Source organism: Sporothrix brasiliensis, assembly GCF_000820605.1.
Source record: "Sporothrix brasiliensis 5110 chromosome Unknown Cont17, whole genome shotgun sequence".
NCBI classification, from domain to species: Eukaryota; Fungi; Ascomycota; class Sordariomycetes; order Ophiostomatales; family Ophiostomataceae; genus Sporothrix; species Sporothrix brasiliensis.
In genome coordinates this window covers 4,433,921-4,461,323 of record NW_024467136.1, presented here as the reverse complement: position 1 = coordinate 4,461,323, position 27,403 = coordinate 4,433,921, and the positions used below count along the sequence as shown (strand labels likewise).

General features: G+C 53.1%; 13 protein-coding genes across 13 annotated transcripts; 8 read left to right on the top strand and 5 right to left on the bottom strand.

Moving 5' to 3' along the window:
* Positions 1-1,693: 1,693 nt before the first annotated feature.
* Positions 1,694-3,624, top strand: SPBR_02542 (high affinity methionine permease; the record flags this gene model as incomplete). Its single annotated transcript, XM_040760845.1, has 4 exons — positions 1,694-1,859; positions 1,985-2,058; positions 2,138-3,174; positions 3,243-3,624. 4 exons carry the CDS (start codon positions 1,694-1,696, stop codon positions 3,622-3,624), a joined length of 1,659 nt encoding a protein of 552 aa, XP_040621277.1.
* A 633-nt stretch (positions 3,625-4,257) lies between these two features.
* Positions 4,258-4,885, top strand: SPBR_03256 (2OG-Fe(II) oxygenase family oxidoreductase; the record flags this gene model as incomplete). Its single annotated transcript, XM_040761559.1, has 2 exons — positions 4,258-4,789; positions 4,818-4,885. The coding sequence occupies 2 exons, from the start codon at positions 4,258-4,260 to the stop codon at positions 4,883-4,885; spliced, it is 600 nt and encodes a 199-aa protein (XP_040621276.1).
* A 401-nt stretch (positions 4,886-5,286) lies between these two features.
* On the bottom strand, positions 5,287-8,239 carry SPBR_09108 (uncharacterized protein; the record flags this gene model as incomplete). Its single annotated transcript, XM_040767234.1, has 1 exon — positions 5,287-5,634. The coding sequence occupies one exon, from the start codon at positions 5,632-5,634 to the stop codon at positions 5,287-5,289; it is 348 nt and encodes a 115-aa protein (XP_040621275.1).
* Positions 8,240-9,463, top strand: SPBR_02902 (omega-6 fatty acid desaturase (delta-12 desaturase); the record flags this gene model as incomplete). Its single annotated transcript, XM_040761205.1, has 1 exon — positions 8,240-9,463. One exon carries the CDS (start codon positions 8,240-8,242, stop codon positions 9,461-9,463), a length of 1,224 nt encoding a protein of 407 aa, XP_040621274.1.
* Positions 9,464-10,499: 1,036 nt separating this feature from the next.
* On the bottom strand, positions 10,500-10,736 carry SPBR_03383 (uncharacterized protein; the record flags this gene model as incomplete). Its single annotated transcript, XM_040761684.1, has 1 exon — positions 10,500-10,736. The coding sequence occupies one exon, from the start codon at positions 10,734-10,736 to the stop codon at positions 10,500-10,502; it is 237 nt and encodes a 78-aa protein (XP_040621273.1).
* A 1,009-nt stretch (positions 10,737-11,745) lies between these two features.
* On the top strand, positions 11,746-12,774 carry SPBR_03027 (NADH:flavin oxidoreductase/NADH oxidase family protein; the record flags this gene model as incomplete). Its single annotated transcript, XM_040761330.1, has 1 exon — positions 11,746-12,774. One exon carries the CDS (start codon positions 11,746-11,748, stop codon positions 12,772-12,774), a length of 1,029 nt encoding a protein of 342 aa, XP_040621272.1.
* Positions 12,775-13,343: 569 nt separating this feature from the next.
* Positions 13,344-15,554, top strand: SPBR_02442 (fungal specific transcription factor domain containing protein; the record flags this gene model as incomplete). The annotated part of the gene is made up of 1 exon (XM_040760745.1): positions 13,344-15,554. One exon carries the CDS (start codon positions 13,344-13,346, stop codon positions 15,552-15,554), a length of 2,211 nt encoding a protein of 736 aa, XP_040621271.1.
* A 1,363-nt stretch (positions 15,555-16,917) lies between these two features.
* SPBR_03259 (uncharacterized protein) lies at positions 16,918-17,541 on the top strand (the record flags this gene model as incomplete). Its single annotated transcript, XM_040761562.1, has 1 exon — positions 16,918-17,541. The coding sequence occupies one exon, from the start codon at positions 16,918-16,920 to the stop codon at positions 17,539-17,541; it is 624 nt and encodes a 207-aa protein (XP_040621270.1).
* A 603-nt stretch (positions 17,542-18,144) lies between these two features.
* On the bottom strand, positions 18,145-19,266 carry SPBR_02959 (uncharacterized protein; the record flags this gene model as incomplete). The annotated part of the gene is made up of 1 exon (XM_040761262.1): positions 18,145-19,266. The coding sequence occupies one exon, from the start codon at positions 19,264-19,266 to the stop codon at positions 18,145-18,147; it is 1,122 nt and encodes a 373-aa protein (XP_040621269.1).
* A 1,232-nt stretch (positions 19,267-20,498) lies between these two features.
* SPBR_02663 (uncharacterized protein) lies at positions 20,499-22,196 on the top strand (the record flags this gene model as incomplete). The annotated part of the gene is made up of 1 exon (XM_040760966.1): positions 20,499-22,196. The coding sequence occupies one exon, from the start codon at positions 20,499-20,501 to the stop codon at positions 22,194-22,196; it is 1,698 nt and encodes a 565-aa protein (XP_040621268.1).
* A 507-nt stretch (positions 22,197-22,703) lies between these two features.
* On the bottom strand, positions 22,704-24,596 carry SPBR_02561 (uncharacterized protein; the record flags this gene model as incomplete). The annotated part of the gene is made up of 1 exon (XM_040760864.1): positions 22,704-24,596. One exon carries the CDS (start codon positions 24,594-24,596, stop codon positions 22,704-22,706), a length of 1,893 nt encoding a protein of 630 aa, XP_040621267.1.
* A 652-nt stretch (positions 24,597-25,248) lies between these two features.
* SPBR_03308 (uncharacterized protein) lies at positions 25,249-25,738 on the bottom strand (the record flags this gene model as incomplete). The annotated part of the gene is made up of 2 exons (XM_040761611.1): positions 25,249-25,659; positions 25,736-25,738. The coding sequence occupies 2 exons, from the start codon at positions 25,736-25,738 to the stop codon at positions 25,249-25,251; spliced, it is 414 nt and encodes a 137-aa protein (XP_040621266.1).
* Positions 25,739-26,114: 376 nt separating this feature from the next.
* On the top strand, positions 26,115-26,938 carry SPBR_03155 (uncharacterized protein; the record flags this gene model as incomplete). The annotated part of the gene is made up of 2 exons (XM_040761458.1): positions 26,115-26,655; positions 26,724-26,938. The coding sequence occupies 2 exons, from the start codon at positions 26,115-26,117 to the stop codon at positions 26,936-26,938; spliced, it is 756 nt and encodes a 251-aa protein (XP_040621265.1).
* Between the last annotated feature and the right edge of the window lie 465 nt (positions 26,939-27,403).

Genomic DNA, 27,403 nt, shown 5'->3' with positions numbered 1-27,403 from the left:
GGTGCATTTCGTCGGTGCCATGCTTGGCTAGCGTGACGACGCAATCTTCTGCGGCCGAGAGTGGATCTCGTCTGGTCATCATATTTGCAGGCGACAGCAGCTGGCTGTTTGGCGTCTAGAATTGTGCGTACCGGTTGTCCACCAAGGCAGGCACGACGCTGTTACCATCATATTGAACAACGGAGAATGGGCGTCTCTGAAAATAGGTGTCTTCAGATCCACCCAGAGGTGGCGCGTCACGCACCATATGAAGGTTCCAAATGTGTGCACCTCTCAATGATGTCTCCGTGGTCGCCTGAGTGCTTGACCTGCGCTTGATAATATAGCCGAAGGAGCTTCTAATGCATAGCGGGTGATAGTGCGTGATGTTGTCTGAGATGGGTGAGGTCCTTCGAAAGCCATGTCCGTGGTATACGACGAGAGGGGATGCGCCAATGTTGAAGTATACCCCTGTATTTGGTCGGAGCTGCAAGACAACACAAAATCGATGATCATCTTCTACTCGAGTTCCGTCATGCTTCTAGAACGCCCGAAGCGTTCCAGCTAGTAAACGTAAAACAGATGCCCGGTTGAGCCGCACGAACCCTAAGCCTGATTAGTAGTAGTAGCACATCCTGGTTGTGGTTCGTAAAGGCACCAAATGCCAGGTTGCCCATCGGCCCGCGAAATACACTAAACATCTTACAATTACGGAGTACGCAGATTTGGCAACGTGCATACGAGATAGACAAGAGATTCTGTTTCGTGGTACATACACCTGAAGACGAAATGATCACAAGGCAGCAAGCATTGTATGAGTGGGGATAAAAATCGGGATGCGCAACGCCATTCCCGAAAACCGTCGAGATCCGTACATGGAATTTGCTTGGTAATATCTTGTTCCACGAGCGTAGCGGCATTCCAGTGATACTTTGTAGTTACCCAACACCATGGTCAGCTTACCGGACACTAAACAACATATGATGTTTTCGCACGTATATGATGTAGACGAAGCTAAGAAGACTGTCACCCTCTGTAGCCCTGTGACGTCGTGCCATTTTATTTGAAGGCTTTTTCTCGGCCGTTTTCTATATTGGGAATGAATAACGAGGACAGGATAAGCTAAGCAGTGGAGCATTACGGAGGACAAATACCACTTAACCAGGTTGACACAGAGATACATTGTGTTGAATGAGCCATCGCAGTTTTTACTTGGCAAGAAAGGTCTAGGGGTAACAATTGGGTAAGACGGACAGTTCTCCCAGCAAGCCCCCCGGTGGGGAGGAAAAAGCATAACGGCTGGGCGCGTCGCGTATTTCTGGTCAGCAGTTGCGACTTACGGCGATGGCCTTGATTGGGAAGGAGAAGTGCACTGATTTGTCAAAGTGGTACACAGAATTTTTTTAGATCGGGGCGGCGAAATTGTTTGCGATTGCGCAATCGAGGTCCCGCTTTGGAAGTACCGATCGACGACTCCCGTTGGCTCCTGCTGCATTTCGACACTAAGTGCAGCTTGTCACGACATCCAAGTACAGGTACCAAAAAAAATGTGTTACAGCCGTACGAGAAGTCAAAAATATAAAATCTTAAGGTGCACCGGTTTCCGATTTGTCTACGTCGCTTCAACATATAGCACCCAAGCTGTTCGACTCGGTTGGGACGCACATATTTTGACTCTATGCCATAATTTGTCCACCTACGCCGTCCTATCTCGATGGCACCTTCCTTCTTCTCGAGGCCCAAGGGCTCAACGTCCTCATTCGATCAGTTCACCCCGCCGGAATTGTCGACCGACGCATCAACTCCAACAAAGGCAAAACCCGGCGATGGCGGCGATGGCAGCGAGACCAATATTGGGGCACGCTCCAGTGCAGACGTCGGTAAGTTTTCGTCTTGCGCTGCGAGGAGGCAGGCGTTTCCCAAGCAGGGATGCTTACTGCTATTTCCACAATACAAAAAGCCGGCGAACTGACACTTTTGCTTCCGTCTCCACCTGATTCCGAAGGCCGCATCGAACATGCTCGCGAAAACAAACGTCAAATCGGCGTACTGTCGGCGACCATGCTGATTGTCAACCGTGTATGTAAAGACCATACCTCATCCCCGTCACTGCAACTTTATTTGACAGAGGGTGAAATTACTGACTTGTGATTTTAAGGTTATCGGGACGGGCATCTTCGCGACACCCGGTACCATCCTCGCGCTGTCTGGCAGTGTTGGCTTGTCCCTGTTTATCTGGGTGGCCGGCATGCTCATTGCCGCAGCAGGCACGGCCGTGTATATAGAATTTGGCACGGCCATTCCCAGGAACGGCGGCGAGAAAAACTACCTTGAGTTTGTGTACCGGCGCCCACGTTTTCTTGTCACGGGCTGCTATACAGGCTATGTGATGCTTCTTGGCTGGGCCAGCGGCAACTCTGTTATTTTCGGCGAATACATCCTCAACGCCGCACAGGTCGAGCCGACACGGTGGAACCAACGCGGTGTTGGTTTGGCATGCATCACCAGCGCGTTTCTCATTCACGGCCTTGCACTCAAATGGGGTCTTCGCCTCCAGAACTTCCTCGGCGCCATCAAGCTTATCATCATCCTCATCATTGTCGTCGGTGGATGGGTTGCTCTAGCCGGACATATCAAGCTGCCCGAGGACGAGAAACCACACAACTTCCGCAATGCTTTTGACGGGACGACAGGCAGTGCCTACGGCGTTGTCACCGCCTTGTACAATGTCATCTGGAGCTACATTGGCTACAGCAACGCCAATTACGCCCTCAGCGAGACGAAGAATCCGGTCCGAACTCTCCGCATTGCTGCACCGCTGGCCATTGGAGTCATCTCTGTGCTGTACATGCTCGTGAATGTGGCCTACTTTGCTTCAGTGTCCAAGGAGGAAATCATCTCGTCGGGTCAACTGGTGGCTGCATCCATGTTCAAGAATGTATTTGGTGGCGCAGCAGAGCGGGCCCTGTCTGTCTTTGTCGCACTGTCGGCATTTGGCAACGTTCTCAGCGTCATCTTTTCGCAAGGCCGGCTGGTGCAAGAGCTGGGAATCGAGGGTATCCTCCCATTCTCGCGGTTCTGGGCTAGCAACAAGCCCTTCAACGCACCACTGGCTGGACTCTTTGAGCACTGGGCTGTATCCGTCATTATTATGCTGGCCCCACCACCTGGAGATGCATACAACTTTATTTTGAAGTAAGTTCTCCTTCCGCAATTCCAGCCGCAATAGCCTGGACGGCAAAAAACTAACTCATGTGGTACAGCCTTATTTCTTATCCACTTGCCATTGTCAATGCCTTTGTCGCTGCTGGTCTTCTGTTTCTCTACAAGAACCGGCAGTCGTGGAATTGGCACCCACCCATATCGGCAACGTGGCCCGTGGTTCTCTTCTTCTTCCTCAGCAACATCTATCTTGTTGTCGCTCCTTTTGTCCCTCCCTCCGAGGGACAAAACGTCTACAACAATCTCCCTTACTGGATCCACTGCGTGGTCGGCTTTGGTTTGATTATTGCTGGCGGAATCTACTGGGTCATCTGGGCCAAGATTCTCCCCAAGATTGGTCGGTACGAACTGGTGCGTGAGGAATATGTTGATGACATCGACGGGTGGGAGAAGCACGTGTTTGTTCGCAGACCCATTACTTAGGGCCATAAGACACATGACTTGGCAATACACTTAACGATACAATTTTAATCTCAAAATCCAAATTTGACAATCACCCAGGCAAATAACAGTGGGAAAATGGCAGTAGGTGAGAATCAAATGTAAAGCATGAGTGTAGCCAGTCATTTAAGGACATTGTATCAATACTTTGCTCTCTTTGGATGGATGACTTGCCGACTGAGTGAGCCAGTCAGTCCATTTCCGACGTAGTAAGCCTAGTCCAAGTCGAAATTGTCACAAATTCATCTACAATCCAACAGCGGCCACTATTGCTAAGATTTATTAAAACACAGAAACATAGTTAATAAGTTTCTCTACTTTCCTGAACGCAAACACTAAGTAATAATATTCACATAATCGTCGAATGTTGCATGATTAGGTTCCTTTTGTAGGACCCGCTAATGTGCATGAGGCGAGACATCTCAGGGGGCAACCACCAGTCTAGGGACTAACACGTGACTATCTAGGCTTCCCAATTCTTTCATGTGACGTATCCCGTGCCTTACCCTGTGACCATCTGGATTATGAAAAGAATGGTGCATTTAAAATTTCAACCGAGCCAGCAAGCAGGACAGCGACCAAATGTTGCCGTTGTCGCTAGAACCGAAACAAGAAATGCCCCAACCGCGGCTCGTCGGAGCTCAAGAACTGCCAATTGAGCCGTCGGGCATCATTTGGCAGGACGACTTCATCTCGCCCGAGCTAGAACAGGAGCTCATCGACCGGTTCCTCCACAAGATGGACTGGCCCGACGGAACTGGGCGACGATCTCTGCACTTTGGCTACACCTTTGACTACCGGACCTTTGGCGTCGACCCCGAAGTTCATGTCACGCCATTTCCAGATTGGCTCCTTCCGCTGATCCCAACTGGCGAAGACCGGCCACCGGAGCAAGTCTGTTTGCAATACTACCCGCCGGGCTCGGGCATCCCACCACATGCAGACACACACTCTGCTTTTGACCAGCTGTACGCTTTATTTTTTGGGTCACCCGTACTCATGCAGTTCCGAAAAGGTGACAAGCGTGTTGACATCGACCTCACGCCACGCAGTATGATGCAAATGACTGGAGACGTCCGATTACACTGGACCCATGGCATCCGGCAGCGCAAGACAGACACATTAGCCGATGGCACTGTTCGCAGGCGTGAGGACCGTTGGAGCATCACATTCAGGTGGCTACGAGGTGGCGAGTGTGACTGCGGTGATGTGTCTCTGTGCGATACGGCGCAAAAACGATTAGGTATTGAAAAAAATTACCGCTGGAAACAGATATCTAAATGATAAAAATCAAAATAATGTTTAATGTATGAAACGTAGCGTAAACTATGGACCAACAATTCTAAATAAATGGTTTATAAAATGTGGCACTTTGGTAACAATTGTTTAAGACGGGACGACCGACGCAACTTTTGAGAATGGCGCAGCAAAGCCGATTTTTTCTCGTCCGCAGAGTAGTCGACGCCAGGAATGCGCTCTAATGGCATGAATTAGCACAAAGTAATGAAGATGACGAGATGATATATATTTTTATTTTCGACTCTCCATGATCCGGCGGAATACTGAGCGGCGGTGCGCATAGTACTTCTCTCGCAGACCATCGCTATGGCGCAAACCAGTAAAGGTCGCGGACAGGCTCGCGCGTCACTCGGACGTCTCGTTAGGCGCGCTACGGTGCGCTATGTGGCATCCAAAGATCAAGATGTCGCCCGGTGCCAGAGGTATCGCAACCCATGTGTGTGACTGCACCCACGAGTCTGCGATACGGCTGCCGTTGGCCAGATCAACATCCATCTTGTGGGAGCCGGGCACAACCTCAAGGCAGCGGATCGCAATGGTTGCGGTATCTATCGCAATATTTGCCGTGATGTGCTCGATGCAGCCGATATGGCCGTACGCAGGTGCGTCCAGGTGCGGGTGGAAGCCGTTGCCATACGGCAGGGTCGTATGCCTCTTAGGGTGTTGTTTTTCCAGCCGGTCCAGGGGCCGCAACTAGAAGGAGGCTTGCGAGCATCTTTTGGCATCGGTGATTTAACGCACTGCCCTCAATTAGGTTTATCACGCTGGCCCTTGCTGGGTCGGCGCTTGGTGTCCGCCGCGGCAACTGGAACCCTGACGTTCACTTATGTTTACACGCAGACTCACTTGAACTACTGCAAAATACGAGGCAGAATTTCAATCCGAGAAAGTCAGCACGGGCATCGTACACAATCTCGTGGTGGCTCATTTCTGACGGAGAGTGTCCCTGTATCAGATATCTATAATAACAAATTCACTCTTATGCTTTTCGTCAGCGAGCTAGACAACATCCTCGGAGTGTTCACAATCGACGGCAGCAATAATGATGGTCGTGACATCTGCTCACAATCCTCCCTGAATATCACTCTGATTCAAACGGTCTCGACCCTTGGCCCTGGCTCAAGCCGCTCATAACCAAATAATACCAACTTGGCCGCCGAGGCTCGCCGAGCGATGGCACTTTTGCACGTGTCTCGAACCGTAACACAATGTCGTACCATACTGACATGCTGGCCATCTACTCAGTCCACCCGGATGAGTTTGAGCATCACGTCTACATGAGGAACACCCTGATGTACTGCAAAATTCTCTGACATTCTCACTCTCGCCCGACGGTCGGTATATGGCAGTCTCCAACCAGGTATCTAACAGTGTGGTTACATTAGAGCGCATTGGTGAGCTCGACGGTCGGTATTGTAACTCTCGGTGAATTTGACCTTACGCGGAACAAGGGGCCTATGGCTGAGGTTTGGGATAGTTAGCAGAAGAGCGAGGTCTGCCCCTCTTTATGTTTATTAACGTAGCCTCCACGATGGACAACTTAGTATCAAGTACACTTAAGATAGAATAGGTAGAAACAGAATTTACATAGCAAGTCTATAAGACGCAACTACGTTAAAGTTTTATAAATGGCGAAGTTAACGTAAGCGGAATAGTTTGTCACTATACTTTTACCTCAACTGTCCCGTACTTCGTCGCGGTAACAATAAAATAAATATCACGATTAATATTAAAATAAAACAAAATACCTACCTTATTAACTTACTATTACCTTATTAAATAAAGACAAATATTTTTGACTGTATGTGTCACCGGAGATTAAATCGAAGGTCAAATTCATAAGATTCAATAAAATCAACTAGTATTACCTACCCGTTTAGTTTCAGTTTCTACGTTTTCTACCTACCGACCTCGATGAAAATAAAATCAACGTCACCTACTAACCCTAATTAAAAATTAATTAAGTATTGGCAAGATCAAAGGTCGATCGACACCTTGGAAGAGCGACAACTCAATAGAACCGGTGTTGACTTTGCTTTTGGGGCATTCCAAATACTCCGTGCATTCATTTACAAAGAGGACGTTCCGGTGCAAACGACTGAGAGTCTTACTTGGATAATTGACAGTGAGCTGAAGCTGGTATAAACCCTGAATTCTCTCTCTCTCTCTCTCCCTTTTTTTTTTTAGATACGCGGCTGCATAAGATCCTGCAAGTGACGGCTGATCGATGGTGGGGTATGTGGAGAACAACGAATTGCATTGCAGGGTCGATACTCTCCATACGGAGTACATCAATATCAGATCAGCAGACTGCGTAGATCATCTTCATCGCAAGCCACACTCTGTATTTGCATGTCAACGTCGAAGACCACCCACTGTCACTTGCCATGCTATGTCCCAAATAGTCCCACATGCGACACTGACACATGCACACAAAGGTCGGCCCTTTCCGAATGGCCGAGGAATTGGAATCCAGCCAATGGAGGGCACTAGTAGACCTTCTGGAACTATTCCTGGCGACTAGGCCTCTGATGGTTCGTACTAATCGCTACTTTTTGCCCCATAAATGCAGGCTCTTTCCTTGACAAAACAACAGAGTTTTCGTCCCCTTTTTCTTATCCTTATCGACCTACTTTTTTTTTCTCTCCCGATCACCATTTTCAGGGGTCCTCCAGGGTTCATGCCTACCAGTAGTGCGGAAAAAGTCTTAGTGCAATCTTAAAACGCCCATTGACCAGTTAGAGACGAGAATTGTTGGGACATGTTCCATAACAGGAAACTGCGAACCGGTGTCTTTCGATTTGGCCAGACACACGTCCAAGTCGGCTGCCAGAAGCAGACGACGGAACCGAGTGGTTTCGGGGGTTTCCTGTGTGTTTGGCGGAGGGGCTTGACTTCGAAGGTCATTCCTGTCTGTGGAATGAGCTCTGTGGAATAGGATGTGCCCGGAAGGACACAAGTAAGCAGAGTGGGGCGGGAGCCGAGCGGTTTTCTCCTGCGTTTCTCTTGCTGCCCTTTTCCTCTTTTCTCTCATATTTTTTTTTCACCCGGCCCTGGGTCCGTTTTGAATGGAAAGGGGCGAGCAACCGCCAGACGGCTTGGGAAAATCTTGTCAGTTAGTAGGCTAGGTATCGTTGTGGGGAGAGAACAATTAAAAAAAAAACTAGTGCAGTGCAGTAAACATATGTCCAACGTTTGCTAACTCTCTTTCCTTTTGTTCTTCTACTCGCCCAGCATTTTCCGTAATCGACATATTCCCTCTCTTACTTTCATCGCATCTCTCCTCACTCTCGCCATTATGTCGGTTGTTTCGTCCTCCGTGTCTTCGAGGCAGCCTAGCCGTCGGGGCAGTCCTGCGAGAGCCCCGGTCACCAACGAGAAGACTTTTATGGCTACCAATGCGCCGGAGGCGTTCCCAGACATCAAGACCATCCGTGATGCCATCCCCGCGCACTGCTTCGAGTCATCCACGGCTCACTCCATGGCCTACGTCGTCCGCGACTACGCCATGGCCTTCGTGCTTGGCTGGGCTGGGCTTACCTACATCCCCAACCTTGAGAGCACACTGCTGCGCACAGCCGCCTGGATCGCCTACGGCTACGCTCAGGGCTTGGTGCTGACGGGTATCTGGATTCTGGGCCATGAGGCCGGTCACGGCGCCTTTTCACCGCACGGCCTGCTCAACGACATCGTCGGCTGGTTGCTCCACTCGAGCTTGATGGTGCCGTATTTTTCATGGAAATTCTCGCACCACCGTCACCACCGCTTCACCGGCCACATGGAGAAAGACATGGTCTTTGTCCCGCGCACCACGCCTACCAGCGAGATGAAGCCCGGCATTGCCACGCTTTGGTTCGACCCTGAGCTTGTTGAGGACACCCCGTTGGTCCAGATGCTGCAGCTCATTGCCCACCAGCTTGCGGGTTGGCAGATGTACTTGCTGTTCAACCTGTCGGCTGGTGATGACAGTAAACAGCGTGAGGCCCCCTGGTACCGCTTAAGCCACTTCGAGCCCACCAGCGCCGTCTTCCGTCCAAGTGAGGCCTTGTTCATTGCCCTGTCCGACATTGGCCTGCTTCTGATGGCCGGTATCCTCTACATCGGGTCCACTTATGTTGGCTGGTCGACTGTCGTCTTCATGTACGTCGTGCCCTACATGTGGGTGCACCACTGGCTGATTGCCATCACCTACCTCCACCACAACCACCCGGATGTCCACCACTATGATGCCGAGAGCTGGACCTACGTCAAGGGAGCCTTGGCCACGGTTGACCGCGACTTCGGCTGGGTCGGCCGCCATCTCTTTCACGGCATCATCGACACCCATGTCGTCCACCACCTTTTCCCTCGCATCCCATTCTACAAGCAGGAAGAGGCGACAGCTGCCATTCGCCCTCTCCTGGGTAACTTCTTGCACCGCGAGACCCGGTCCTTTATCGGCCAGTTGTGGTCCACTTGGAACACCTGCAAGTACGTCGTACCGGACCCGAACGTTCCTGGTGCCATGAAGTGGGCCGAGTAGCGTCCTTCTCTGTCCATTTTGTATTTCGTACCTGTCTCATTTTACTTTTCTGATATTCTACGACGTCCTTTCTTTCGACAATGCAACAGCACACACAATGCATCATAGATGGACCATACATAAAAGTCATAGATCATAAACATTAGAGCACGAGCGGTTATATTTTGATGGCCTGGATTACTGGACAATCTCAGCTGCGCCTTGACAAACGACCGGATTATTAATCAACTCACATAGTAACTACACAGCTGCCAGTGGATCACTGACAACCAGAAATTATTATACGGTTTACATATGTGGTTTACACAATCTATGGCGTGGAGTGATGTTGTTATATCGCGGTGCAGATGCAGTTCGACGGCATTCGGGAGACCCTGGCCCGTGAAGTCCCGACAGGAACCGTCAAGGGTACGAAGAAGCTGGCTTTGAGCTGGCAACGGACTTTTTCATGCACGAACGGCAGGTCTAGAAGGTGAACATGTTTGGTTACTACCAGAGAGAAGCGCAGCAAACAGCCAATGACGAGAGGATGTTCCTTGGCTTACACGAAGACAGTAAATCGGGGGCTATGGCATGTACAAAGCGCATGTGGACCTTATGAGAGCGTTGCCGCTGTCCTTATCTTTAACTCCTCGTTGGGCCCGCTGTTCTGTCCTAGGACCGTATCAGAACCTTACAGCTTTATCAGATCTGATCGCCTGGCACATGCATTTCAAGATATTACGCATACACGTGGTTTGTCGAGAAGATCAAGGTACGAGTCAAAATTGTAGAGTAGATTGTATTTGCAAAGCACAAGAGACCGGCTAACCCCGCTGCAGGGCGCTGTCGACCCCTGCGGCATTCTTTCGCGAGGAAAGTCGGGCGTATGGCCGCAGAGGCATCGCGACGATTCGTTTGCGGGTAGGCCCTCCCGAGGAAGGTACAGAGAAAGGGGATACAGGAAAAAGGGTGTAAGAAAACATGCTGTACTGAAATCTGCGGGGTGTACGACATACGTCGTACAAGATATCTCCTGTTTCATTCGCAAAGCATATTATAGCTGCGCATCGTCCTGTTTCCCAAACGCACTGCCCCTGTACTGCTTCACGCCCTCGACACTGTGAAGCCAGGCCACACGGTCGTCGGTAAATTGTTCAATCCTGGGCCTGAGCTTTGATTCAATCAAGTTAAAGTCATCCACAGTGCCAAGACGCAGGATGCTCGTGCCCGGAAACCCTTCGCCGATGCGGTACATCAGTGTCCCACACGTCGAGCAAAAGTAGTTTGTCATCTTGTGGCCAGAGCGGATGCTACTCGACTGGCCGAACGTCTTAAGGTTGTCTCTGCCGCGTACGTGTTCCAAGTGTGTGTTTGCAACCACGAAATTGGAGGCAAACGTGGACGCCGTGATTTTTCTGCAGTCGGTGCAATGGCACAAAAATGTGTCACGGAGACCAGGGCCCTGCGTAGGCTAAAAATTATTGTGTTAGTGGTCTGCTAAGTCGCTACAGTGCAAAGGCTGTAAGGGATGGAACGCTATGCTGTCCAATCCGATGGTATTTCTTACAAAAGCTAGCTGGACTGCGCCGCAAAAGCACGTAGCGGATGCTCGTTCGTCGGTAGACCACCCATCGGTGGCTAAGCCCGCGACGGGAATGTAAGGCTTGGATTTGTCTGCAGCGGCAGCCATGGTTGAAAGCAGAGACTTGTTCAGCGGTGGTAATTGCTAATTTGCGTTTGATGGTCAATTGAAAACCTTTGGTTGAGTGTCATCAAAGCAGCACGAATGCAAGAGCAGCAGGAAGTGTTATATATGTCGAATGCGAGTCAGCATTAACAGGAAAAACCCGCGCTGTCTTTTAGAGAAAGGGTGCGGGTTGACAAACGGAGTATCGGAAGGGAGTTGCGGAGTTGGATGCAAAAGCCAGCTCTCATCCGTCAACTCCTGGGATATGACGAATCGCAGTCCTCCGTAAATGCGCTCTACAGTGCTTTGTAATTCATCGTTTCGTGGTTTCCAGGACATTACCGGAAAATTACAAAATAGACTAAAACGGACACCCAGTCCGTTACCATGTACACTTTATCTTCATCTTTTTACATCGCGGCACATACACTGTTGGAGAGTACAGAGTACTGGACACACAAATCTCACCGCGGAATCCTTCTCCATGGCATCGTCCCTTGCAAACAGCAGGCTTTTCAAGCCACTAAAACTGGGCCATGCGACCCTACAGCACCGCATTGTCCTGGCTCCCCTCACCAGGAACCGGAACGATAGCGAGCACTCACCCACCCCAATGATGGTGACCTACTACGCCGATCGCGCCTCTACACCCGGCACTCTCGTCGTTTCGGAGGCCACTGCAGTTTCACATGACGAGGAAGGCCAGCGCAACATCCCTGGATTTACAAGTGACCGCCAGGTGGCCGCATGGAAGGAGATCATCGACGCCGTCCACGCCAAGGGCTCGGTGTACTTCCAGCAGCTGTTTGCTCTTGGCCGCGCTTCTACCGCAGACTATGTGGCCGAGAGCGGACGCCCGTACCGGTCCAGCAGCGCCGTCGCCATGCAGGGCGTTGACGCCACGCCTACCGCGATGACAGAAGATGAAATCCAGGAGACCATCCGGGCCTTTGTGGACTCGTCGAAACGAGCGATTGCCGCCGGGGCTGACGGTGTCGAGATCCATGCTGCTCACGGTTACCTGCTCGACCAGTTTCTGGCGGACTCGGTGAATCGGCGCACCGATCGTTGGGGCGGCTCCATTGAGAATCGATCTCGGTTGACGCTCGAGGTAGTCAAGGCTGTTGTGGAAGCCGTTGGTGCTGAGCGCGTTGCTGTCCGCTTCTCGCCGTATGCCGGTTTCCAGGGCGTCGAAAAGAGCGATACCCGCGAGCTGTACGGCTACATCGTCGGCGAGATGAAGAAAATGGACAATGCCAGGTTCGCGTACTTGTCGCTGGTGGCCGCCACCGGCGACCCGGCCGCAATCATTTTTGGGGGCAAGGAAATCAACAAAGGCAAAACGCTGGAATTTATTCTCGAGGCCTGGGACAACCAGTCGCCCGTTACGATCGCTGGCGGCTACACTCCGGAGATTGCCCGGTTGACAGTTGATGAGCACTACCAGCATTACGATGTGCTTGTCGGCTTTGGCCGCCACTACCTCGCCAACCCAGACCTCGTGTTTCGCATCAAGAATGGCATCCCGCTGAACAAGTACAACCGCAAGACGTTCTACCTGGTCATGTCGAATGTCGGCTACAACGACTACCCATTCAGCGACGAATTCAAAACGACCCAGGAGACTCTAGTGGCAGCATGAATGGCGTAGAATACTGCATGTTTTTTTAAAGGCAGAATAGAATTTTAGATACTGCTTGGAGTGGTGTTGAGTGGTAGAATTGATTCCGTTGACCATGGCTGGACTTTTGCTTATCGTGAATGTTTACGATTTTCTGTTGGTGCTCGACGGCTTAGACGTTCAGTTCAGCTGGGCCTTCAGTGGGTGCCCACTGCAACCAATTTTCACACTTTTCTTCCTGGCGGGACATTTCCCAATCGTTTTGGTGTGAATTCTCATCAGCCCCTAACTTCCTACCTTCACTTTACCATTTTAGTGCAATTTCGCGCCGCGGTTAGTTCACTGAACACGGTCGTTGGTGGTCCATTGTTTACAGGCCCGTCACATAGTAAGATTATTAACAGCGCAACGGCCCTGAAGAACAAAATATAACGTACAGCTCCGAAACTCCGAGCACCGCTTCTCCGCCTCAGAGCCATTCCGCAGCAGCCCCTTCACTTTCCTTTGTCATCCATCGTGCCTTTCGAATCCGTCCGCATCTCCGTCCCCTTCCCTAACTCCGCTACAGTCACCGCCCACGAATACAAAACATGATGCCAGAAACAACTCGCAACACCGATGACCATTTCGACGTCCGTCGGCGGAAAAGGAAGCAAGTCTCTCGAGCTTGCGATTGGTGCCGTGCCCGCAAGATTCGATGTGACAATGCGCAGCCATGCGAGGCATGTCGCCACAGAGATGCACCATGCACGAACCGAGGAGCGGACGGCGAACCCCGCACGCTCCCTCAGGCGCTCCGGGAAACCGAAAAGCTGAAGCTCCGGATCAGAGAACTGGAAGCTTTGCTCGATTCTAGACCGCCCATCACACCGGCGGCTTCATCCAACCTTTCAACCCTCAGCCGCGCGCGAGTCCCGTCCGATCCAGACCCAACGCAGTTTCCGACGAGTCCTGCCTCAAAGCCGCAGTGGAAGGGCATCTATGTCGATACGGCGCGCTCTGGCCGGCCGTCGTACTACGGTGCGGCGTCCTCTTTCTATTTTTTGAGCCGCATCGGATCGTTTCTCGGCAACGCGCTTCAGCAGCCACATGCCACACAGTCCATACAACTGCGCGGGCCGAACAAACGGGCGTATCGCGATGCTCCGAGGGAGGCTGCTGGCAATGCCGTGGCCGATCTAGACGGCATGCCAACCAGGGGCCAGGGGCTTTTCATGTCCCGATTGCAAGAAGAAGCCGTGCTGCGGCTGTTTTGGGAAGGATACCATTGCCTCGTCCCTATTGTCGATGAAACACAATTCCGCTCCCACTACGCGTCGCTGTGGGAGTCACGCTCCACACAGCGGGCGCAATCCGCCCTCGTCGACATCATTCTTGCAATCAATCTGCAGTTTGGCTACGCATACATGCCGCCTGCCATACTTGGATTGGCCGAGGCTGGACGAGACGCGCTGCCAGACGATGCCACCAGCGCTGGCCGGGCCTACTACCGTCGTGCACAGAGCCTTCTCTTTGATGAGCTCGAGAGCCCATCAATCGCAACGGTACAGTGCTGTATCTTTGCCACGTACTACCTGTGTTGTGCATCGTTTCAGAACACCGCCCACGTTGTCCTCGCCCAGGCCGTCCGGACAGCACAGATCCTCGGGCTGCACACCGAACCGTCGGCAGACTTTCCGTATGCCGAGCAAGAGCTACGCAAGCGGGTCTGGTGGACAGTTTGGATGACTGACACAAAAATATCATCCAAACTGGGTCGCCCGTGTCTCATTGACCGCGCGCTGGTGACCGTCAGTTTGTACTCTGATGGTAGGGACGCCGCCACAGCCAACGACGCTACGCTGGGCTTCCATGACAACGTCACGTGGTTGACTTATGCACTGCAGAACTTGCGTTTATTCCAGACGCTGCTTGATGTGTTCGATCCGCTCTGGGAAAAGTTTGGTCGCGTCATACACCGCAAGGACCTGTCGTGCATATACACAGACCCGGATACAGTGGAAGACTGCGCCGTAACCCTGGCTCGGATGCTCCCCGCAATGAAGACGTGGGCGGACAACGTGCCTTTGGGCTTGAAAATGCGGCGACGCGGCGGGGGCGAACCGTATTCCACGAGCTGCCTGGCCGTGGAAATCGATACTCTGGTTCCGACCTGGCTGCAAAGGCAGCGCGTCTGTCTTGAGTTGACATACCACCATGCTGTGTTCAACCTCACTCGGCCTTTTATCACATTCTACACACACCCCGGAACATACACTCCTGTTGCAGAGCGCCTTGCCACCACCAGTGTCGACCATGCTGTTTCATTTACCTTGATCATGCATCAGTTCGTCACAGAGGCAGATGTCATGAGCTGTTGGTCAGAGTATTTTTCCATGCAGTGGAACGCAGCCATAACACTGGTGGGCTTCGTCCTAGCCTATCCCATTCACCAAGCCACTCAAAAAGCTCGCCGTGCAGTGGACAAGGCCTTGGTTGTGCTTGATACGTTTGGCGCCCACTTTGCCATCAGTAACGACGCCGCCGCAATTATGAGGGACCTGGTCACCAAAGCCGATTTGCTGGCTGGACACAGCGGCAGTGCCGTCTCACCTGCCCTGAACACCACTCCTCTGCTGCCCGGTGCAGCCCAGGACATTCGTCCAGCAGAAAGCGGTATCAACTCAGCCGGCAATGACCTTTCGTGGCTCGATCCATCCCAACAGGATGGCTTTTCTCAGTTTATGGACTGGGCCCTGTCGGTTGACGCATACAACAGCTTCGAGAGGTTTTTCACGCCAGGTATAAGTTCTTTCCCGTGACTGCGGTATTTATGGTAGACCTTGAACAGGGTAGATATCAAGTGGGGAGCGCATACAATTAATTGAAATTTATTATTGTATTAGCTTGAGGGTTGACCTTGACATTGACAATCCCGGTGTTTTGTTGGCGAATGATCTTGGCCCTCCCAGCTAACCTGGACTTGCAAGTTTGGATAACAAGAACTAACCGAGTTTGTCGAACGGTGACAGAAAAACTAACAACATATCCCACATCGCCTACGCCAATAATATCTTTGTTAATTCGGCATCCATCATGCATCGCGAAGAACAGCACCAGGTAGCAGAATTCGAGAGATTCGAGAGGGGGAGAGTGCATATACCATGGATATGTCGAAATTCGATATGCATGACGGTGAAAGCGTAAGAAATATGACGGGAGAAGGGAGATTGATGGCTCACTACATAAAGAAACAGCAGGGAAACGCCTCGATGCCCAGGCCGCTACCCTGATGGGAATGGCGAGCCGTAGCAGCGAATTCAAAGGAATCCAAACACAACCCGAAAGAATACATAAATGTGGTAGACGTTATTGCGACGCAAGGTGGTTTAGGAAGCTAGCCTGACTTATTACTAACCACGCTTCGTCGTTGCTTTCCTTCTCGGCCGCGCTGGACACCGGGTCAAGGGCACGCACTTGCAGGTCTCTGGTCCCGTAGGTCACCCGACCAAGTCGAAACATGGAGCATGTCCTACGTGTCGGCCTCGGTAATAGCTCCTATTGTACGTTATCCCAGATGTCGCTCGCTACTATTCCCATTTAGATTCCAGGGAAAATTACTTTGGTACCTGCTTTAGTCAAACGTTTTGTTTTTTATTTTACAATATGTCCATATACTCTGTCTTGAACCTTATTTATTATTCGTCCATACACCGTACGAATTACAACTCGTCGTCAGCGAAGCAGCTCTCTCGCCACATCTTTGAAACCGCAGTGACGGATGTGACGACAGAATGTGTCCAATTTGCAGATCGACAAGACCATGCTTATTCAGAACTATGGTCCTCTTGCTCTTCACGTATTCATGTTTCTTATGTTCCACATGCTCTGCTCTGGGGCTTACAGGATATGACTCCCATTTCGTTCTAGAGGAACTTTAATTAACATTACTGATGGCTTTGAAACCGACTGCCTGCCTTCTCGTCGTGTATAAATTCCAAAGCCTCTCGCCGATTCCTGTCTGTTGAGTTTGACTCTCATTGACTTATTCTCAGCTTCACCCACCTTCCCATCCCAAACCATATATACTTGTCTTCAGAGTTCTCTCTTCAATCTTTTTTACAACACAAAACACCTCGGCAAAAATCTTTCACTCTTCTCCTACCTGATCTCCTTCTCGTCAAAATGAAGGTCTCTACAGCACTCCTGGCCGCCGCCTCTGCGGTGTCGGCGTCGCCGATTGTCAATGAAACGTGGCACGCCTTCGACGCCCGTGCTGCCGACGCCACATCGGTCATCATCCCACGCAACGGTTACGCCGACATCGCTGTCAGCACCCACAACACGCACCGCCAGAAACACTCGGCTCCCCCCATGTCATGGAACGCCGGCTTGGCCGGTTACGCCGGTGCTGTGGCGTCCTCATGTGTATTTGCGCACAATCTGGGCCCCGGTGGCGGCGGCTACGGTCAGAACCTTGCTGTGTCCGGCTCGAGCGCCGACATTACCAACGCCGACCCCAACACGTTTCTTACCCAAGCCGTCACGAGTATGTGGTACGACGGCGAACTGCCCTTGTACCCGGGCTACGGCCAGCCGACCCCCGACATGTCCAACTTTAGCAAATGGGGCCACTTCTCGCAGCTCGTCTGGGTGGCCTCGACGGAGGTTGGCTGTGCGACGCACTACTGCCCGGCAGGCACCATATTCCCGGCGCTCAACTCATGGTACACTGTCTGCGACTACAAGGCCGCGGGCAACGTGGCCTCACAGTACGGCAAAAATGTGCTGCCGCCGCAGGGTATGTGAGGAAGACTGTCAAGAGAACGGAAGAGCTTGCTAGCTTTGTCGGTTGTTACCCTGTTTGCTATTAACGTTGTGCCACGTTTTAGCCAATTTCAGAGTCAATAGAATGTACCGTTGGGGACAATATGCAGAGTGGTATGGATATGATTCATGTAGAGATCCTATGTACGGCAAGGCAAATGTAGACATTGAATAGCTTAGAGATATCATGAGCGAATGAGTGAGAATAATAAAGGCTACAGGTAATCGCAATTGGTCGATAAAAGTGGAATAAGCAATGCGTCCTTGTGGAGGACATAAATACGGGTAGCCAAAATACACAAAAGTATAAAGCGGGCACAATCGACGTGCCACCGACCAAACGTGAACGATATGTGACCGTTTGGTAGCGCACTGCGGATGAAAACACATAAAAACGGTAGATCACAAGACAAAACGCCTCACGACATCCCGAACGAGACCAGGCAGACCCAAAATAGCAACAGAAGTGCAGACCGAAAAAGGTGTTTGAAACAACCAATAAAAACGCAAAGGAACCGAGAGGTGCGGAAAGGTACGTGGAAGAGTATATGAACGGCGTCTTCATATGTCGCAAAAGGCGTAATCTTACGCCATGGAAATGATGGGAGTGTCGTAAGGGTTATCGTAATTGAAAATGGCTGGGCTGCTGCCGCCGTTGCTGTTGACATTGATAATCAGTCGGCCGGCACCGCCGCCACTGTTGAGCTTCATGTTGTTCGCATTATCCGATGTGGCCGTCCATCCGTTCCGCGGTCCCCACATAATGCGCTTGCCGTGCTCCCGCACCGTCTCCTGCAATGCCTCCATGATCGGACAGTTCTTGCGCACGCTCTCGTACGCGTCAAACTCGACCACCTCGACGCTCGGCGCTTCTTGCAAAATATCGTGCAGCAGGTCGCGGGAGAACGCCTCGTAGAAACCGGCCTTGCGAAAGCCGTCCAGCCAGCTGACGCTCGGATCCAGCTGCACAAACACGTTGAGCTTGCGCACGTTGACGCAGTCCTTGAGCCCCAGCTTGCGGTTGACCACCCAGCACTTCGGCGGCTTGTTGAACCCGGGGCCGAGGCGCAGCTCAAGGCTCGTCATGGCATTGCGCTGCTCCTTCTTGAGACGTGCCAGCAGCGGTCGGCGCGTCTTAAAAAAACGGCCCGGGTAAGTCGGAAAGATGCGGAAGGTATGTATGCTGTAGTAATAGTATGACGCCTCGCGGTAGATGGTACGGCAGGTACGCAGCAACATGAGCTTGCGGTGCACCTTCTTGTAATTATCGGGCGTCAGATCAACCACGGCGTCGACACCCTCGAAGTGGAAGCCGTAGATCTTGACGCGCAGCTCCGACGGCAAGTCGAGAAAGCGGAAGGGCTGAATAGGGCATTCGGGCTCTTTGCCCTTACTGTCGCCCTCCGCGGGAGTCTCGCTGGATCCAGCAGGCGCAGCGGCGGCAGTGGCGGCAGCAGCCGAGCCATCTGCACCATTCGTCTCAGGCACAGTCGCCCCAATGCTCAGTTTGTGAATCGGGATGGTGCTGATGTCGAACTTGGCCGGTACCACATCATCCTCGTCTTCAGACACATAAGCAGACGGTAGGGCCGAGCTAGATGGCGTCGTAAAACTCGAAAACACCGGCGTGGCGACCGGCGAAACGGCGACAGGTCGGGACAGCCGTGGCCGCACGACTTGTGCCTTTTTGGTCGTTTTCTTGACCATTTCGTATGTGGGTATAGTTCTTCAGATCAATCAGCTAATGAGAAGTTGAAAGCTGTGGGCACCGAAGAGTGGGATAGAGCGTTTCCCGGTCTGCTGTCGATTCTGTTGTAGATTACACTCGTGAGGGATGTCGGTTATGCGGTGCTTCGTAATCCACGCCCAGATGCCCGTCGTCTCGGCCTCCGTCAAAGCCAAGTCCTCAGTCTTGCTAGATAGATTAGGTAATTCTCTAGAGAGTGGCTCCATCGTGAGTGCAGCACGCAAGTCGACGAATGGGCGGCCACCCTCTAGAATGCCGCATGCGCGCCCGCCATTGTGGAGATTGAAATGTTGAGGACGACGGTGAACGTGAACGTGGGATTGGGGTTTGTCGAGCGTTGTTCGCGGAGGGTGGTTGTCCAGAGGTGTCTCGTGACTAGGGAAAGCAAGGCACAAAAGGAACAAGACGAGGGTAGTGTTGGAAGTGAGATTGACAGAGGAGATTTCGAGGCTGGCCGTGTGGAATGGTTCTACCGGCGTTATGACGCTGATACGGATGGCGCGAGACGGCGGTGGCGTGGTGAGGCGAAAGCTGAGAAGGAAAAAAAGACGAGGGAGAAGAAAGAGTTAGGAATGAATCCGGCAGATGAGCACGAGGACGGTAGAAATGGAGAAAGAGGAGAAAGAGGGGATCTAAATATGGGCTGTTGCATAGATTAACCCGGTACTGGAGGGTGGATGGCGTCAGGCGTGCAATTGGAAGGCTCGCTCTGTCATCGGGTCAAGGCAACGCTGACAAGCCGCTCTGCAGGTGAAGGCAAAGGCGGGGAAGGGCCAGGCCGTTGACGACTCGGTAAAAGAATTGCCTCTCAGCAGTGGCGAGGCTCGGGAACGGGTGAACGAAAATCCGGCTTATGACGCTACCGTAGCATATGTCTGGCTTTGCAGCTTTGGCAAACAGGTTGTGCCGCACACCCAACAGCAGGACAGACACCGGACCAAGAACTAAATTTTTCCAACCCCTGCTGTGTCCAGTGTAAGGCTGCGAGGCACATCCCACCTTGAATTTTCAGGTGACAGCATCGCGTGTCGTGCGAAGCTCTCTTTCTGCGACTCCATTACCACACAACATCCGCTGCAGCACACCCTCGATTGTGTGCCCACTACATGGTCGTCTACAACCCCGACAGTCTCTCTGTGTCTTTTTTCTCACTCATCGACACCGGTCCCTTGACACAGCCGCACACCCCGCCATGCTCCTCAGAGCAGCTGTGCGGCGGCTTCGGTCGCCGGCCATGGTACCGACCGTTCAGCGAACGACGGCAGCCATTGCAAGATCTACCATTGGCGGCACATCTTCTACCTCTTCGGCCCTCCGCCCGGCACTCTTCTCGACGACCGCTCTCCTAGCCCAGGGCCGCTTCACCCCGCCAAGCAGCGACGAGACTACACAATCGCAGCAGCAGCCGTCTCCACAACAGTCCTCGTCCAGTCCAGCAGAGGCCAAGCCGCCGAATCAACAACCCAAGTCTACAAAGGATGCAGCAGCTGAAGAACAGCCACCAAAGATTGACCTATCGCAGCTACCAGACCTGACGCAGGGCATACCGTCGACGCTCGAGCACGAGACCGCCGGTGCGATGAACAAAGCCTCCTTGGCGCCCTTTGAGGAGGAGACTGCCGCCGGTGCTGGTGGTGCAGGTGGGCCGGGTGGCCCTGGTGGCCGCGAGAAGGGTGAGCTTCCGGCGTCGGCATACGTCTCTTCGTCGGAGAAGCGGCGCCAAAAGGTGGCCAACTACATGTTTGCGGGTGCGTTCGGCCTCGCTGTTGTGGGTACCGTCTATGCCGGCCGCAACTGGGATGAGGAGGACGCGCGGCGGCACCCGGACGTCCCCAACGGCTGGGGTTTGGGTCTGTGGTGGAACCGCGTGTCGACGCGGACAAAAGAGGTGCTGTCGTACTACCACGAGCCTGCCTTCGAGAAGCTGCTGCCGGAGCCCGATCCGGTTTACGGCCGGCCCTACACGCTGTGCATTTCCCTCGAGGACATGCTGATCCACAGCGAGTGGACGCGCGAGCACGGTTGGCGCATTGCCAAGCGCCCCGGCGCCGATTACTTCTTGCACTACCTCAGCCAGTACTACGAATTGGTGCTGTTCACGACGCTGCCTTTTGCCATTGGCGAGCCGATGGTGCGCAAGCTGGATCCCTACCGCTTTATTGTCTACCCACTCTTCCGTGAGGCCACCAAGTACAAGGACGGTGAAATTGTCAAGGACCTGTCATACCTCAACCGTGACCTGTCCAAGGTGATTATCATCGACAGCAACGCCAGCCACGTCCGCGCCCAGCCCGAAAACGCCATTGTGCTGCCCAAGTGGGAGGGCAACCCCAAAGACACAGACCTCGTGGCCCTCATCCCCTTCCTCGAGTACGTTTACACGATGCAGTACGGCGATGTGCGCAAGGTGCTCAAGTCCTTTGAGGGCAAGGACATCCCCACCGAGTTCGCACGCCGCGAGGCCATTGCGCGCGCCGAGTTTGAGAAACAACTGGCGAGCCAGCGCCGTGGTCGGCCGAAGCAGGGCAGCGGCGGTGGCATTGGCGGCCTCGGCGCCCTCCTGGGTCTCAAGTCAAACAACATGAGCGTCATGGTCCCCGCAGACGGCGAGCTCAACGTGGCCGAGCAGCTGGCGCAGGGCAAGATGCTGCAGGACATTGCGCGCGAGCGTGGTCAGAGGACGTACGAGATGATGGAGAAGGAAATCCGCGAGAACGGTGAGAAGTGGCTCAAGGAGGAGGCGGCCATGCAGGAGAAGATGCAGCAGGAGGCCATGCAAAACATGAAGCAGTCATTTACCGGTTGGTTTTTGAGCTCGGGACAGCAGGCCCAACAGTCTCAACAGGCCCAGCAGGCGACTCAGCAGGCGGCAAGTGAGGGCACAAAATAGACCACCTACGACTCGGTATCTCTCTCTCCATTCCATCATCACTTCCCATAATTCTCACTTATGTCGCAACCGTATCACACTGCATTCACTTGCGACCTTGTACATTCCACTTTCTTCTCATCTTGGGGGCTCCTTTCTCTGTTCCTGCGTTCTGCTTTTCTTCCTTTTGTCACGGAGTCAGCGGTGAAGGCCGCAGGCATGCATCGGGTGATACAAAACTTGGTGGGGAGGCTACAAGACGGAAAAAGCATACAAATAAAATGAAAGCCATAACATATGGACAAAATCACAACATCACAATATAACAAATATAACAAAATATAACAAAATATAACAATGTAACGAACCATCGTTTTATCTACATTACTCCTATCTTGTTGAGCATGCCACCGGTCCAGTCTATAAAGTCAGGAGAGAAATTAACAGAATTCCAAAGCCAATGCAAACTCCAAAGCAAAGCAACGCAGTCTTCAAATACTAATAAACATACCCGGTCATTATCTACCGTCATCGGTTTGGAGTGCCATTAGACACTGGTTTCAGACCTTTCTCTGCACTCGCCATAGCCGCCTTCGCCGGCTTCGACTTGTCCTTTGGCAGCTCCTTCTTTTGAATATTTGCACAACTCGGCCAGGCCAGCGGCTTTCCCGCGAGTGACTCATACGTCCTCACGGCGTAGAAAACCAGCAGCAATCCAGCCGCGACCAAGTCCACAATGTGAACCACCCACCATACGTGTTGCCGGCCAAATGCACAGGTCGCGTACTCGAAACGCCACTCCCACGCATCCTCGTCGAACCAGGCACTGAGCAGGCCGGCATTGCCTCCAAATTCGCCCATCATGCTGCGCACGGTAATCTCCCGCACACCCGGCAATCCATCGCGTTCTTTGCCCAGCAAACCTTCGGTCCGCGCAGTCGCCCACGTCGCTGTCTCCCAGCGACGGTCCTCGTTGGGAATCTTGTGGGACTGGTTGATATAGTGGAACGTGTCGCAACCCTCGTGGTCGTGACCGTTCAGAATCACGCCGCGGCGGCCCTGTCCGCCTCCAGGCGCGTTGCGGTCGCCGTGCATCCCAAAGATGCCCTGCAGGAAACCCTCGCTGGCGTCCTCACTCAAGAGGTTCTGCTCGCGGAGCGTTCCATCGTCGTCGTGGAAAGCAAAATAAGGCGCGTCAACGCAAACCCCCTCGGGCTTATAGAGCGGGATGTGCGTCAAGACAATGGTAAAATGGCCCTTGAACTCGACGGCTGATGCGGTGTTGATGATGGCATTGATAAAGTTGTAGGTCTGGTCCTGGATGTCCGCACTGTAGGCGGGCGTGTCTAGGTTCATGTCGTTGAGGTTAATAATGCGCAGCTCGGGCACGAGGAGATGCGAGTCCGGGTTGGTCTCGTCGTCGAACACGGCGGTACGCGCGTCGGCGCTCAGACGGTCGACGGGCAGCTCAAACCGCAGCTCGTAGTTGGCCTTGCCAAACTGGCGCTCAAATCGTGCCAGGCGCTCAGCGGTGATGTCGCCGGCATAGCCAATGTCGTGGTTGCCGGCCACGTTGATGATGCGGCGGGTCCAAGAAGCGGCAATATCTGCCACTGTCTGGTTGATGGGGGTGCTCGTGTTGGCCGGCATACCCAGGTACCCAGACAGGTCGTACTCATCAGCCGGGAACATGGCCAATTCGTCGGGGATCCGCTCGCCGTTCTTGAGGACGCGGTTCCAGAAGCGAAAAGCACGTCGCTCAAATTCGTCGTCGTCCACCCACTGGCTTCCCAGAAGGTCGCCCAAGACAGATATGTGCGTTGGTACCGTCCACCAGCGCATCAAACGCACAATGTGTGCAAGGTAAAAGTCGTTGCCAAACAAGTCGATGCGCTTGCGGCCGGAAAGGATCGTGTTGGGAATGTCGAGGAACCAAAAGTCAACCAGGTCGTGCAGCGTCTGGCGCATGCGCTCGCGGAGGGTCATGGAGGAGACAGAGTCATCATCGGGGCCGTTTTCTTCGCCGTAGTCGGAGGGGATCTTCTGGAACGTGGCCAGCTTGAAGGCGTGGACGAGGTTGGGGAAGGACTGGTCGCTGTAGGCGTTTGGGATCGACGTGTCGCCTTCGAGCTGCGGATCGCCGAGCGCGAGCATTCGGAAAGGAGCGAGCGGGCGGCTTGCCAAGCCACTGCGGCCCGGAAGCAAACCATCAAGCCTTGACGGGAGGTGCAGGCCAAGTGTCTTTCGGAACGCGGACGATGCGCTGTCGGTGTCGGAGTATTCCGTCGTCGGTCGAGGCGGCAGAGGAAAGGCGCATTGCCCAAAGACCGGGTACAGGTAGGTGTATACGGTCAGCGCTACCGCCACTGGCACGAGGATACGCAACGCATTGCGGAGGAGGGCCGTCGGCGAGGCAAACATGTGATGATGCGAAGAGACGAACGAATCGCGGAAACAGGAAAGGTGACAAAAAGAGAGAGGGCAGCGCCGTCACGCAGACATGGGGTATGCTCGATAAACGGACACGGTGAGGCAAAGGCCAAAGAAAAAATTGGTGAAGACAACACGCGAAACTGAAATAAAAAAATAAAAATAAAAAATAAAAAGGAGACGACGAAGAAAGAATACGACAGGGATCTCTTAATGGTTGAACTTGGTTAGAAAGCTTCGATGCAGCCCCTTTCTGCAAGTCTAGTTTGCTAATTTTTTATTTTTTATTTCGAACAATTTAAAGACTTAAATGCTACAACGCGCCTGGGACCAGTTCAAGGGCGTCGGGTCCACTTTTTAGCCGGGACAGGGCTACTGTGAGCGGCCCCCAGTTCCCTAAATTTGCCGCTGATGGCTGTCCAGAACAGCACTTTAGTGGACACGAGTGCAGTAGCACTGACATTTCTGAGCCATTGTGTCTGTTTTGCAAGTGTCTCGCGTATAGTGCGTCTTGGGCGACAAAATCATGTCGCACAGTCGTTCTCACGTTCGCCAACACAGCATCTGTCGACAGTCGGTCGGCAACTGTTCCTTGGTATATCGTCTTCGCCTTCCTTGGCATCATTGCTGCCCACGCTCCCACTCACTCGTCCTCGTCTTCAAAAGTCGGAATCTCAACGTGGAACGAGGCTGCCTCGCCTATTTCGTCGCCCCTTTGGATGGCAAACGCCAGGGCCGCGTTCTCTCTTAGACGCATAGACGCCGGGGTCTCGCCGTTGTCTGTGTTGAGCGGCTTCCATCCGGCGCCCAGATCGCGTAGGTTCTTTGGTGCGGCAAAAACAACGCGGGCCTCCTCGCCAATAGCAGGGATGGGTGTCGTCTCGGGCAGCATAGCCGCGTGGGCTAGGCCGCGTGGGTAGCGTTCGCGTAAAACTTCGAGCAGTTGGGTCGAGATCGCGTCAAACGTCGCGGAGCGGTCGACGAAAAGGAAGATGGTCTGTGGTCCGTACTTGAAGCGAAGGGAAATGCCATCGTTGGGGATGTCGATCGCAGCCTTGTCGGTTAGCAGGAGCCTATGCGTGACTTTGTCTTCACAGGTGAGTAGCCGTAGCCACCCATGATTTTCTTACCATATTTGCCAGTTTGCTAGAGGTCCGTGGTGTCTTGTGTCTACGGGGTGAGGCTGAAGATGGACGACGTGAAGGTGTACGGTGTCTGTTCGATCGCTAAAGCTAGCATTCACCGGCAGCAGCCAGTCCCCGCCAAAGCAGTGTGGCCAATCACTGAGTCGCTTTTAGTGGCTCCAGTGTAACCGCGGCGCCTGACTCTGGGCCGCTAAATGCAGCATCAAAGTTTTGCTCGAACTGAAGCTGTCAAGAGTTCATCATGATGTGACGCTTGCACTGACGACCCAGCCTCTCGTGCTTATTTTGAAGCCTCAACCGCCTGTCGTCCCTCTCGGCCATAGTCGATCTACGCGAACACTCAGACACACAGACAGATACAAGCATGGCCACACCGGCGCGTGGGGGACTGCCCATCCATGCTATGGATCATTTGGCCTCGGAAACGACGTCCGACAACAAGGACTCTACAACAACCACAACGACCGCACCCCCGACCCCGACGCGCACACGTGGTGCCGCTGCGTCGGAGGCCGAACAAGAAGCCATCAACGAATACTGGCGCCAGTCCCGACTATCCTTGCCAGACGTCGTCCGCATCCCGCTCGCTACGATGGCCTCGTTTACTGTTGGCATGGGCCTCGGTATTGCACATGGCAGCACCATGGCCGGCATGCGCTTCCGCGCCGAGCACGCGCACAAGCTGCCGACATCTACCACGGGCTGGTACCTGTACCACAAGTCTAAAAACTACCATGTGGCGTACGGCGGCATCCGCGAGGGCCTGCGCATGGGTGCCAAGGTGTCAGTGTGGACGACGGCCATGTTTGGCATCGAGACGCTGTTTGACCACTACCGCGACACCAAGGACGTGGCCAACACGGTGCTGGCCTGTGTCACGGTTGCCGGCGGCTTTAGTCTATGGAGTAAGTGACGGTGTGGAGAAGAAAGGCACAAGAGGGAGTACGTTGAACTCAGCTAACATTCGACACAGACCGCTTTCCCCTCGCGACAGCGGCACGCACAACCAAGACGGCCATCCTCGTGGGGTTTGTATATGGCAGCCTACAGGACCTCGCAGGTCTCGCGCGGGGACGTCGGATCAGCTATGTGGATTATGTGCAGCGGAAGTTGAAAAGCCGGAGCCAGCCTGAGGTGCCTGACACGCCAGCTGTATTGCAGGAAGACACACGAGTCATAACGAAATAAACGCATAACAACACATACCCCAAGACACCCAAGACGATGACGAGAAATACGAAGAGAATGCCCAAAGTAACAGACAAGACGAGGCTGACATGGCCAGCGAGGCCAATAGCCCATATCGATAGACAACGCACTATTCAGCTGTGAAACCCGACTAAGACGTCACCACAGACGAGACAGCGGCCAAACCAAGCCGTTCACGGTCGAGACAGAACCAGCAAACAGGCACAAATGACGTCCCAGGCGCTATGGCAAACGTGGCATGGAACGAGTCCTTGTTGCGTTGGGTCTTTTTGCGTTTTGTTGCACCTTGTTGCGTCTTGCTACGGCTTAACACACGCCAGGAACAGGCGTAGGAATGCGCTTCAGTGGCCGCTAGCCCGTCCGAGATGCTGGCATGTACGCTCTCCGTGCAATCCAGGTTTACTCGCCATTCACGCTTCATTGCCACACTGTGCTATTAGCGCT